Source organism: Oryctolagus cuniculus, chromosome 1, assembly GCF_964237555.1.
Source record: "Oryctolagus cuniculus chromosome 1, mOryCun1.1, whole genome shotgun sequence".
Classification (NCBI taxonomy): Eukaryota; Metazoa; Chordata; class Mammalia; order Lagomorpha; family Leporidae; genus Oryctolagus; species Oryctolagus cuniculus.
The window spans coordinates 62,109,731-62,121,500 of record NC_091432.1 but is presented as its reverse complement, the minus strand read 5'-3'; the positions used below and the strand labels follow the sequence as shown (position 1 = coordinate 62,121,500).

Genomic DNA, 11,770 nt, shown 5'->3' with positions numbered 1-11,770 from the left:
TTTTCCAGGCCATAGCAGAGAGCTGGATCGGAAGTGGAGCAGCCGGGTCTTGACCATATGGGATTCCAGCAGTTCAGGCCATGGTGTTAACCCGCTGAGCCACAGCGCTGGCCCCAACTCACTGAATTCTAATTGTTATTTTAGCAAAATATCAGCTAAGCTTATACAGCGAGTTATTTCATCTAGGCCTACCTACTAACCCTGGATCAGGATGCTTAGGATTGTATATTCCAGAATAATGTTTGGAAACCTTTATAGGAGTCAGTGTAGTAGTCTACTCACAGTGAATGGGCTGAATACCACATGGCAGATATTCATGGACAGAAATAAGTACTGCAAAGTATAAGATGGGAAAAATAACAGGACTCTATTTTGGCAAACCTGGAAAACCATACAGAAGAACAAAAATAGAGGACAGGATGAGGCCAAGTCTCATAAATATGTGGAGTAGAGAGGGATTAAGTATGGAAACTGTATCAGTGTGGGATGGAATAGAAAAACTCAGGTACTAAAAGGAGAGTGTGAAGAGAGGGTGGCTGATAATTCAAGATTAAGGACAACCATTAATGCAACATCCCAGGCCAGCTCCCAGTAAGAACATGGTGGACCTTTACAGGTGCCCAGAGTGGTTTTATGTACTTCTTCCTTACTTCTGGGGCAATTTATGTAGCTTGGAGATCTAATGCAAGACCCATCACAGTGTAATTGTGACTGTTGCAGGTTTATTGATATGTGGGCATGTGTGGCTTAAGTCTACAAGCATTTATTACTTCAAGTCAGGGTTATTCTGGGCAATAGTGTGGGGATGAGCCTAGGAAGAATGATAGTTATAATCATGAGAGTATTATAGAGCAGGAAAATGGTGTCATGCTCTAACAAAAATTCTATCAGACACTGTAGAATTATACATTAGATGGAGTGATTAAATTGGGGGTTTTGCATTAAAAATTGTGTAATTTAAAAAGGATTCATGAGAGCATTAGGACTTTTTTTTAAAAAAAGGATCAAATTATAGATACCATCATTATTATCTTTCTTTTCAGGGTGTGTCCTCAACTCACCATGTTAATTTTCAATAACACCACATCATCTTCCTCAAACTTCCTCCTCACTGCCTTCCCTGGGCTGGAACTTGCTCATGTTTGGATTTCCATTCCTGTCTGCTGTCTCTACACCATTGCCCTCTTGGGAAACAGCATGATCTTGTTTGTCATCATCACTGAGCGGAGACTGCACAAGCCCATGTACTATTTCCTGTCCATGCTCTCAGCTGTTGATCTGTGTCTGACCATCACAACCCTTCCCACGGTGCTTGGGGTTCTCTGGTTTCATGCCAGGGAGATCAGCTTTAAAGCTTGCCTCATTCAAATGTTCTTTTTGCATGTCTTCTCCTTCCTGGAGTCCTCAGTGCTGGTAGCCATGGCCTTTGACCGTTTCATGGCTATCTGTAACCCACTGGAATATGCAACCGTGCTCACAGACATGATGAGTCTGGTCATTGGACTGGTCATCTGCATACGAGAAGTGATTTTCATGTTCCCCTGTGTGCTAGCCGTGAAGAACATGTCCTTCCACGAAGGGCAAGAACTTTCCCACCCATTTTGCTACCACCCAGATATGATCAAATATACACTTTCCAACAACTGGATCAGCAGTTTCTGGGGTTTGTTTATTCTGCTCTACCTGAATGGCACAGATCTATTGTTCATTCTTTTCTCTTATGTCCTGATCCTACGTACTGTTCTGAGTATTGTGGCCCCCAAGAAACAGCAAAAAGCACTGAGCACCTGTGTCTGTCATATCTGTGCTGTTACTGTTTTCTATGTGCCGATGATCAGCCTGTCTCTGGCGCATCGCTTCTTCAGTTCCACGCCAAGAGTGCTCTGCAGTGTTTTGGCCAATATTTATCTGCTCCTACCACCTGTACTGAACCCTATCATTTATAGTTTGAAGACAAAGACGATCCGCCAGGCGATGTTACAGCTGCTCCAGTCCAAGGGTTCGTGGGGCCTAAATGTGAGGGGTCTTCGAAGAAGCATGGACTAAAGGGGAAAAACTGCCAGCATGTAAAGTATACACATGTAAAAGAGGGCTTTGGGACAGCAACATTCTCAGGCATTTTGGTTACTGGGTTACTGAGGCAATTTCAACTGAATTATAGGAGGGAAAGACAGCTGTATTTTGTTCCTGGTTTTATCAAAGTTTTTTAAAAAAGTGCAATTTAAAATGACCTTAGTTTTGTACACGTCCCTCAAACATTTAAAGCAATGACATAGACTCCTACATGCACACATTACAAAGCATAATAAGATCACATTAATCCAATGGAACAATTTATCAGCTTTAAAACAGTAATTCTTAGATAAAAAATAATTGATAATACTGTCATTTTTGCATTCAGCTGAACAAAATCATTTTTCCCTGGAGTCAAATTACCCAGGGAAGAATGACTTTTTTTTTTCAAATAGCTTATAAAAGGAGACGTTTGCATACACCAATAAATTTGTAATTAAAACTTTAAGGAATTTTTGTACACTGGATTCAGTTCCTAGAGTCACTTCTAGAGAGCACTGTCTCTTCATAGATATATGCCCTGTACCTCTGTCTTTTCTTTAATCCTTTCTTTTTTTTTTTTTCCCTTTCTTGACTATAAGGATACTTTCAGTTCTAACTGCTACTTTGCGTACAGCATATAAATTACACATTGCCTTTCATTATTTTCCCATTGCCTAGGTATTTTTTTTTTAACAATTCATTTATGTATTTGAAAGTCAAAGTTAGGGAGAGTGAGAGAGGGAAAGACAGAGAGAGATCTTTCATCTGCTGGTTCCCTCCCCAGATGGCTGCAATGGCGAAGGCTGAGCCAGGAGCTTCCTCCAGATCTTCCAAGTGGGCACCAGGGATCCAAGTGCTTGGGCCATCTTCCACTGCTTTTCCTAGGCTATTAACATCAGAAATGGAGTAGCCAGAAGTCAAAGCAGCACCCATATTGGCCCATATTAGATGCCAGTGTCACAGGTGGTGGCTTTACCTGCTAGCCACAATGCAGGCCTCTTGGGTATCCTAATACAGCTCTGATTCTGATTTCACAGCTCTTCCTCAGAGCTAACACTGACTCAAGACTTCCTTTTTCTAAAAGCACTTGCTGTTGGGTTGTCAATTTCAACCTGGTATTGCTGCCCCCACTTTCTAATGTACTTGTCACTATAAAATCACAAAACGCTAACATGAACTGATGTGAATATATTTGTGGCCATTATTTGCTTTGCGTAGTGTGAATGTTTACACACTTCACTCAGAAATACTCATGTATTTGAACACAGGGTAATACCTCAAAAGCTGAATAATCTTTTTAAAGTTAAGAAATTCTGAATTTCAAGGGTTTTCGATGAGTGTGAAAATGTGCAATCATTTTATTTCACTTTTATGACAGTCAATGCTTAAGGCGGTGTGCCATATGTGTTTTAATCTTTTATTACTCCAAGTGTACTTTTCTTACCTGGATTAACATATTATCTGCCTGTTCAACATCAAACACAATTTCATTAATGAAATTCTTCCATAAAGTAATTGTAAAGAAGATGTGAATTTGTGTTTTGTTATTTCAAGCAGTGAATTTAATATATGTGGAGTTTTTTTTTCTGATTAAAATGTCATATAGGCTACACACAAGTAAAATTTGTGACTGTAGTGAGATATACAGAAAATTATTTTCAAAAATATTCCAATCCTAATGACAGATTATATAACATATAACCTAAACTTTTTTGGCAACATGTTCATATTACAAAATTGGCAAGGATGGGCTAATTCTAAGTTTTACATTTTGTTTTTTTACTTGAAAAGCAAAGAGACAAATGGACAGATACAGAAATCTTCTGTCTGTTGACTCATTCTTCAAAAGCCCCACCAGACAGGACTTGGCCAACTCAAAGCCAGGAACCCTAGAAAACCAATCTAATTCTCCAATGGGAGTAGCAAGGACTCAACAATGTGAGCCATGACCTGCTCCTTCCATGCTGCACATTATCAAGAAGCTGGAATACAACAGGAATTGAAGTCAAAGACTTGAACCAAGGCACATTGATATGGGATGAAGCTATCCTATTTGGCATCTGCTGTTGCTCCAAAAACTTGCCTCTCCTTTTTTTTTTTTTTTTTTAACTTTGTCTATCTGAGTAAGTACTCACAAGTAAAAGGTAGACGAGAAACAAATGATTTAAAATACCAATCATCTTTTGTTGATCATTTACCTCTTTAAAATATAGAGCCATAAATGTATGTGTATGATTTTATATTGTATAACATAAAGATATTTTTGCTAGTTAAAATTAGATCCAGCTTAGTTGGTATAATTAACTAAATAAAGGTTAAATTTATTAATGCCTAAACATCCATGAGCATTATTACTTTATAACAACTATTTTAGGGCAATTCATCAAAAATATCAGTGCTTTAAAATTATTATTATTTCTTTTTTAAAAAAATCCCTCCCATCTTTTACAAAAATCAGTAATCTCTACGTTCTCCTGTTAGTAGCTATGGCTTCTTGGGAACCCGGAGTAAATAGAGAGAAAAAAGCTGTTTTTTTTTTTTTTTTTCTTAAAGAATGTAGTCAGACTTTATCGTCATAATTCAAGGTTTGAAAACCCCAAGGGAAAGAATTTGGCCCTATTTGATTGTTAAGAGATGAGAAAAGGCCGGCGCCTCGGCTCACTGGGCTAATCTTTTGCCTGTGGCGCCGGTACCTGGGGTTCTAGTCCGGTTGGGGTGCCAGATTCTGTACCGGTTGCTCCTCTTTCTGTCCAGCTCTCTGCTGTGGCCCGGGAGGGTAGTGGAGGATGGCCCAGGTGCTTGGGCCCTGCAACTGCATGGGAGACCAGGAGGGGGCGCCTGGATCCTGGCTTCGGATCGGCACAGCGCTCGCTGTAATGGCAATTTGGGGGGTGAACCAACGGAAGGAACACCTTTCTGTCTCTCTCTCTGTCTAACTCTGCCCGTCAAAAAAAAAATTAAAAACTAAAGAGATGAGAAAAGAGGTAAGATTGTTAACCAACTCATATTTGATGATAACATTCTTTTAAAATCAGAAATCAATAATTCCCACAAAATTGAATGATAGCATACATAATAACAAACATAATGTATCTCGAAACACCTTAAAGAAAACTAGCAACTGGAGTGGGATTACTTCCAATATTCAGTTCCTTTAATATATTCATGGCCTGCAGGGTAACAGGAAGTCTACTTCCATGTGTACTTATCTTGTGCTGCAAGCAAGGGTATCAGTGTGTCTTATTTTTATTTTTTAATTATTATGAATTTTTATTGAAAGAGTGGTAGAAAGGGAGGAAGAGGCAGAGTTCTTCACTCCCTTAATGCTTTCAACACCCAGGGACAGGCCAGGCTGAAGCCAGGCCAGGAATGCTATCCAAGTCTCTCATATGGGTCACAGGAACCTCTATACTTGGGCTGTTTTCCAGGCACATGAGCAGGAGCTGTGGGAAACTTGGAGTAGTTGGGACTCAAACCAGAACTCTTAATGGAATTCAGACAGCCAAAGTGGCAGCTTAATCCACTGTGCTGCAACTCCCACCTTAGTATCAGAGAGTTAATTCAGTATTTTAATAATATTTGTGTTGTATAACTGTGCTGCACACCTTGTCAATACTCATAGCAGTTCTACAGGCACAGATGTCTTAGTCTAGACAGCCCTCAGCCTGGGAACTATACTGATTATCCGATGATTAAGAAGGATAATAATTAATCATTGATAATACATTGCTGAAAAAAATAATTTTCTTCCCCACTTCTGGCTGACTCTGCCCCATTTTCCCCCATATCTTTATTCTTAACGCAGTTTTCCTAGACACTTTCACAAATTTACTGCACTAGAGTCCAAATGTGGCACCTGAAAGAAAATGCCAGCAATGAGAATCTGTGCCACTAGGGTCTCAAACCTGCTTGCCAAAGTGGTACACAGATGCAAAAAAATTGACGGTCACATAGAAAATGAGCACAGTACAGATGTAAGTAACATAGGCTTTCAATCACTCTTTATGGGATCCAGTTCCCATTGCTGCCATTGCTGTTCTCAGGATGAACACATAGGACCAGCAATGAACATACTGTCTGACATTACACAGAAGGTGACAAAGAAAGCCTGGGAAAAGCTGCCTGTGTTCTGACTGGAGGTCAGCTTCATGCCATGCTGCTGGAGACAATAAGAGTGAGAAAGTTAACTCTTCTGTATGTTAATCTTTTAGGAGTAAAAGGAAATGGAGACCCTAACAACATGCTTTTCATGAAAAAGAGCGATCCCATTTTGTCAGCTCTGGCACTGGTGAGGACAGAATTGTATCTCAGAGGGTTTCCTATATGGCTGAAAGTTATGATAAGGAATACTGAGGACTCCTTATCTGTGAATCCATGGATAAAGAACTCTTGAACTAGACAGGTATTACTGGAGATTCTCATGCCATTGAACACAAACATCCTCAGCATAGTGGGGAAGAGGGAAAGGGGCAGGCCTAGCACAGAGATAGCCAGCCTGGAAAGAAAACAGACAGGGTTCATGAGTGAGGATTCAGTCTTGAACACAGTAGAACGGTGCAGTTGCCCAGGATGGGTGCCAGGTATCGAAGGCACATGGGGATGGAGATCCACACATGAACACGATCCAGTCCTGGGATTGACAGCAGAGGAGCTGAGAATTTTCAGAGTCTGTTGGAAAGCATTCATTCCCAGATCTGAAATGAAATGTCAGGGTGGATCTGTTGTGCTCATCATCCTCATTGCAGCACACTGTTCTGTTGAATATCCTGGCTTACTCTGATTTTATAGTTGCCTCATTTGTAATTTTTCTTCTTTTGTTTACATTCTTTCTTTGTACTTTTAAGATATTTTTTATAAAAGTCATATTACATTTAAAATTTTTCATTTTTAATCCAATAACCACTTTTCTTTTAACTAGGAAATTTAACTCATTTAAGATTACTATGGTTTTCTCATCTTCAGAACAATTTCTGCAATTTTATTTCTCACCTCCTAATCTTTATACTTTTATTCCCCATTCTATTATTTTCCTTTTATTTGAATAGGTCAAATAATATTCTGGATTAAAAATTGCTTAGCTTGTTGTGAAAATTTACCCCAAATTCAGATCCATTTTCAAGCTTATTTTTCTTTGTTGATTTCTTTTATTATTTATATTTTTCTTACATCCCACAAGATGTGAATCCATAATTAAGTTTTATAATTTTGCTGCTTTCATTGATATTTGTTGTCAGGGGTATGTCTGATAATAATCTAGGAAGAATCTTGTAGCTTGGTTCAAGTGTAGACAACAATCTGCTTTTCTAAGTTCAGCTTGGTGACTTCTGCAAGTAATGTTGATTATTCACTATTCAGCCTTCTTTTATAAATTATTCACATATAATTTTGGTTCCTCTAAATGCATAAACTAAGAAAATAATTGTAGAGCAAGGTGATTACTTGGTGGCTGATCCCAAGAAATACCCATAAGGGAGAGGAATAGTTGTATAAAGAAAAAAGTGGGAAGTAAGTATTTTTATTGAGCAAGTTACCATGAAATCTTAGTTTTTCTGGGTAACTCTGGCAGACAGTTTAGAATATGCCCTCAAAGCTTTTTCCCCTTAATAAGGACATTAGAATATTTCTGTTTATGTTTGTCAATTATTGGCGAGGGCTGTTCCAGGTGGATTTTATATCTGCAGCACATCTGGATTGCTATATACTGACTGGCCTTCACATGAAAGCCTCAAATTAAATAATTGTGTGTATTAGAATTTAGAAGTCAAACTGGCTTTTCATACAATGTTAAGTCCCAAGAGGATGGGATAGATTTGAAAAGCATCCTCTAGAATATTTCAGAATTATTATTATTATTATTATTATTATTACTATTACAGAGGCGGGGAGAGAGAGAGAGAGAGAGAGAGAAAATGAGAATGAGAATGTATCCCCATCCTCTGGCTCATCCCTCAAATGCTTATAACTCATGGGGCTGGACATGAGCTGGGAATTCAGTTCTGGGCTTTCACGTTGGGGAGAGGAACCCAACTGTTTGAGCCATCAACTGCTGCCTCCCAGGGCTTGTATTAGTGAGAACATGCAGTTGGGGGTTAGAGTTGGGACTCAAGCTCAAGTACTCTAATACGTGACATGGGAATCTTAATTAACGTCTTTCCTGCCAATTGGGCCAGATAACCAACCTCTTCCTTCTTCAGAGAAATTTATACCTTGTATTTGAGCCTTGTTATGTATTTTTATGTCATTCCTCTTTAAAATTGGAGAAATTGTTAGTTTTTTATTTGAAAAAAAAAAGTGACTGACACAAAGAATAACCCTAAACAGCTTCTAGTGAATATAACAATTCTAGCCATGTATGCTGTAGAAGACATGCAATTTTGTGATAGCTGCTTGGAATTCTAGTGTGAGGTGCCTGCTCATATCTATTTCTTTTTAGCCAACATTAATCTAATGATACTGACTAGAAATGGATCATAACAATAAGTGGAATTACAAGCAACCTATTTTCTAGATTATAAACTACTTTCATAAATATGTGACATTTGCATGGCACTATTCCTATTGTGTGGATGATTAGAGAGAGATGAAGAAAAGTCAAGTGGTATGGCTTGGAATTAGAACTAACATGTTCTGATTACAGATATCCTGTTGTTTCAGCTCTACTTCTGCATCTCTAAAAATGCTGCATGCCATATTTCTTCTTTGGATGTGATTTCTAATATTTATATTTCAGTTGAATAATCTCCCACTGTTTCATCTCTAGCTCCTGTTGCAATACCCGAGTATCAAAGAGTTAATGTATCAGCCCCAAGATAAGCCCTTTCTGTGTAAGGTTATTGGGAGTTCCCAGAGGATACTGTTTTAAAAATACTCCCAGGGGTCTACACTCCTTAGGAAAACAGAAATAGAGACATTTAGATAAAGTAGAGGTCAAAGTGGAGAGTTTTTGTTTTTATTTTTCTTGGACTTATTGAGCATCTGGTTCCTGTAAGTGTAAAGAATGAAAAATCCCTTTGGCAACCTAAAACTAAGCTTTGTTAAACAACTTATATCTGAATAAATGACTGTGAGGAGGAGAAAATAGTTGCTTTGGTGTGTGTGTGTGTGTGTGTGTGCGCGCGCGTGCTAGTAAGTGGAAGGTAGATGCTCTCAAGGTTAAATAGGAAACTTAATCATAGGATATTTTACTAATACTCTAACAGTACTTGATTCCCATTCATATGATACGCTGGCAAACAAATGAAAACATTATTGTCCATAACAAAAAAAGAAATTTCTTGTTTGGCCAGTCTAGGACTTGATGTCTGAGAGGGATGACTGTGGAATTTTTTTTAGGTAATTAGTAGTGGCTAGTATTTACTATCTTCATTGTGTTAGAGACTGTATCATGCTGGCTCAAGTCTGTGTAGGTACTGTTATTTTCTATAACATATAACAGAAGAGGAATTATCTGCATCGTGGAATAAATAGCTCTTACAGATTCACATAAAGTAAGTTACCAGCCTGACGTTTATGCACAGACATTTGTGCAGTAGCCTGAGGGAAGGTTTCTTACCTTAAAGAATCAAAATTCTCATCAGTCTGGGCAATGTTTGCTGGAAACTATTATGCAGTCAGAATTAATATTTGCAGATAGTTGTTTGTGATTTAATCGACCTAAATCTCTATTTAGTACTACATAATTATCTATAACATCAAATTTACTATGTTAGTATTCGTTTTATAGATCTAAAATGAAGAAGAGATTGGTTAAAGAATTTAAAGTCAAAGAAATGGCAAATGTGTTTCAACACAAATCTTGTGTTCATTTTAATACATTTATTAATATAATACATATATTTATTTATACAATATATATGTATATACCTCATGAAATTTAATATACTATTTATCTATTTACTTTTAAATTTATTATTTATAAAATATTTTAAGTGATTTCCTATTATTTTATTAGACTGTATTTCAAACTTCTACTAAGTTCAGGGATCTTATAAAGCTGATACTACTAAATATTGTATGGGAAAAGCAGTGGAAAAGATTCTGAGTGTTGTATTAGTGATTCAATCAACATAGCCCTACTTTGATGTATTCTGTATATTTGATAGAGAATATTGGAAAAGTAGTAAACAGTTTTATTCAAACATGTAACTTTTTTCTTGTTTGTTTGATTTCAGATCTAGTTGAAGAACTTTTGTTCATATTCATCATGTCTGTTTTTAATGACTCTGAGGTCAAATTTTTTCTTCTGATTGGGCTTCCAGGGCTGGAACATGCCCACATTTGGATCTCTATTCCCATTTGCCTCATGTACCTGGTTGCTATCATAGGCAACTCTACTATCCTCTTCATCATAAAGACAGAACCCTCACTTCATGAACCTATGTATTATTTCCTTGCCATGTTGGCTGTCTCTGATATGGGGCTGTCCCTCTCCTCCCTTCCTACAATGTTGAGGATATTCTTGTTCAGTGCCATGGAAATTTCACCTAATGCCTGCTTCGCCCAAGAATTTTTCATCCATGGATTCACAGTCATGGAATCTTCAGTACTTCTAATTATGTCTTTGGACCAGTTTCTTGCTATTCACAATCCACTAAGGTATAGTTCTATCCTCACTAGCAAAACAGTTGCTAAAGTGGGACTAATCTTAGCCATTAGGAGCATTATTTTAGTGCTTCCATTCCCTTTCACCTTAAGAAGATTAAAATATTGTCAAAAGAATATCCTTTCTCACTCCTACTGTCTTCACCAGGATACTATGAAGTTGGCCTGCTCTGATAATAGGATCAACTTCATCTATGGCTTCTTTGTTGCTCTCTGTACCATGCTGGACTTCATGTTGATTGCTCTGTCTTATGTGATGATCTTGAGGACTGTTCTCAGCATTGCATCTCTGGCAGAGAGGTTAAAGGCCCTCAATACCTGTGTCTCCCATATCTGTGCTGTGCTTGTCTTCTATGTGCCCATCATTCTTCTGGCTGCTATGCATCGCTTTGCAAAACACAAAAGCCCCCTTGTTGTAATCCTCATTGCAGATATGTTCTTATTGCTGCCACCCTTGATGAACCCCATTGTGTACTGTGTAAAGACTCGACAAATACGGGAGAAGGTCCTGGGGAAGCTGCTTCACAAGTGTGGGAGATAAGAACTTGAATATGTAGATAATGAATGACAAATCAGTATTTATTAGCAACTACTATGTGTTCAGTGCCCTGCAGTCATCATCTAGCAGGGACAGAGCAGGGAGAGTGAAAAGCTATACAGTAAATAATGTGTAATAAAATTGGGAATGCAATTTAAACAGGAAAAATAAATAATCAGAATCTATATGATGTGATTCATAGAGGTTTAGTTAACTTTTAAAGAAGTTGAAACAAAATACTTCTGTGATGGAGCAGTTTGGTTTTAGCCATCAAAGAATGGATTCACTGTAGGAAGATTAAGATTATGACTCAATTAGGATTCATTTAACAACATATATAATATATAATCTCTATACTGTCTAGGTAAGTTAAAATAGCAGAGTATTTAGTAGCTATGGAGGACGTTAGTCTGGTTGAATAGAGAATGTAATTTGGCAAATAGTGAGTGATAATATTGGAAAAAATGGATGGGGAACTGCCTTTTGTAATGTCTAGAAAAGCTTTGAAAAGTCTAAATTTAGGAGGTATTGGAAAGCCAGTTTAGTCTTACCCAACATGATAAACCTAATTTTAAG

General features: G+C 37.7%; 2 protein-coding genes and 1 pseudogene across 2 annotated transcripts; 2 read left to right on the top strand and 1 right to left on the bottom strand.

Moving 5' to 3' along the window:
• The first annotated feature begins 1,062 nt into the window (after positions 1-1,062).
• On the top strand, positions 1,063-2,046 carry OR51T1 (olfactory receptor family 51 subfamily T member 1). The gene has a single exon (XM_008267888.4). It carries the CDS (start codon positions 1,063-1,065, stop codon positions 2,044-2,046), a length of 984 nt encoding a protein of 327 aa, XP_008266110.1.
• Positions 2,047-5,875: 3,829 nt separating this feature from the next.
• On the bottom strand, positions 5,876-9,576 carry LOC138846031 (olfactory receptor 51A7-like; annotated as a pseudogene).
• A 682-nt stretch (positions 9,577-10,258) lies between these two features.
• OR51A7 (olfactory receptor family 51 subfamily A member 7) lies at positions 10,259-11,197 on the top strand. The gene has a single exon (NM_001171434.1). The coding sequence runs from the start codon at positions 10,259-10,261 to the stop codon at positions 11,195-11,197; it is 939 nt and encodes a 312-aa protein (NP_001164905.1).
• Positions 11,198-11,770: the final 573 nt, after the last annotated feature.

Coding starts and splice junctions, on each gene's coding strand:
- OR51A7 (NM_001171434.1), top strand. CDS start 10,259: ATGTCTGTTTTTAATGACTCTGAGGTCAAATTTTTTCTTCTGATTGGG.
- OR51T1 (XM_008267888.4), top strand. CDS start 1,063: ATGTTAATTTTCAATAACACCACATCATCTTCCTCAAACTTCCTCCTC.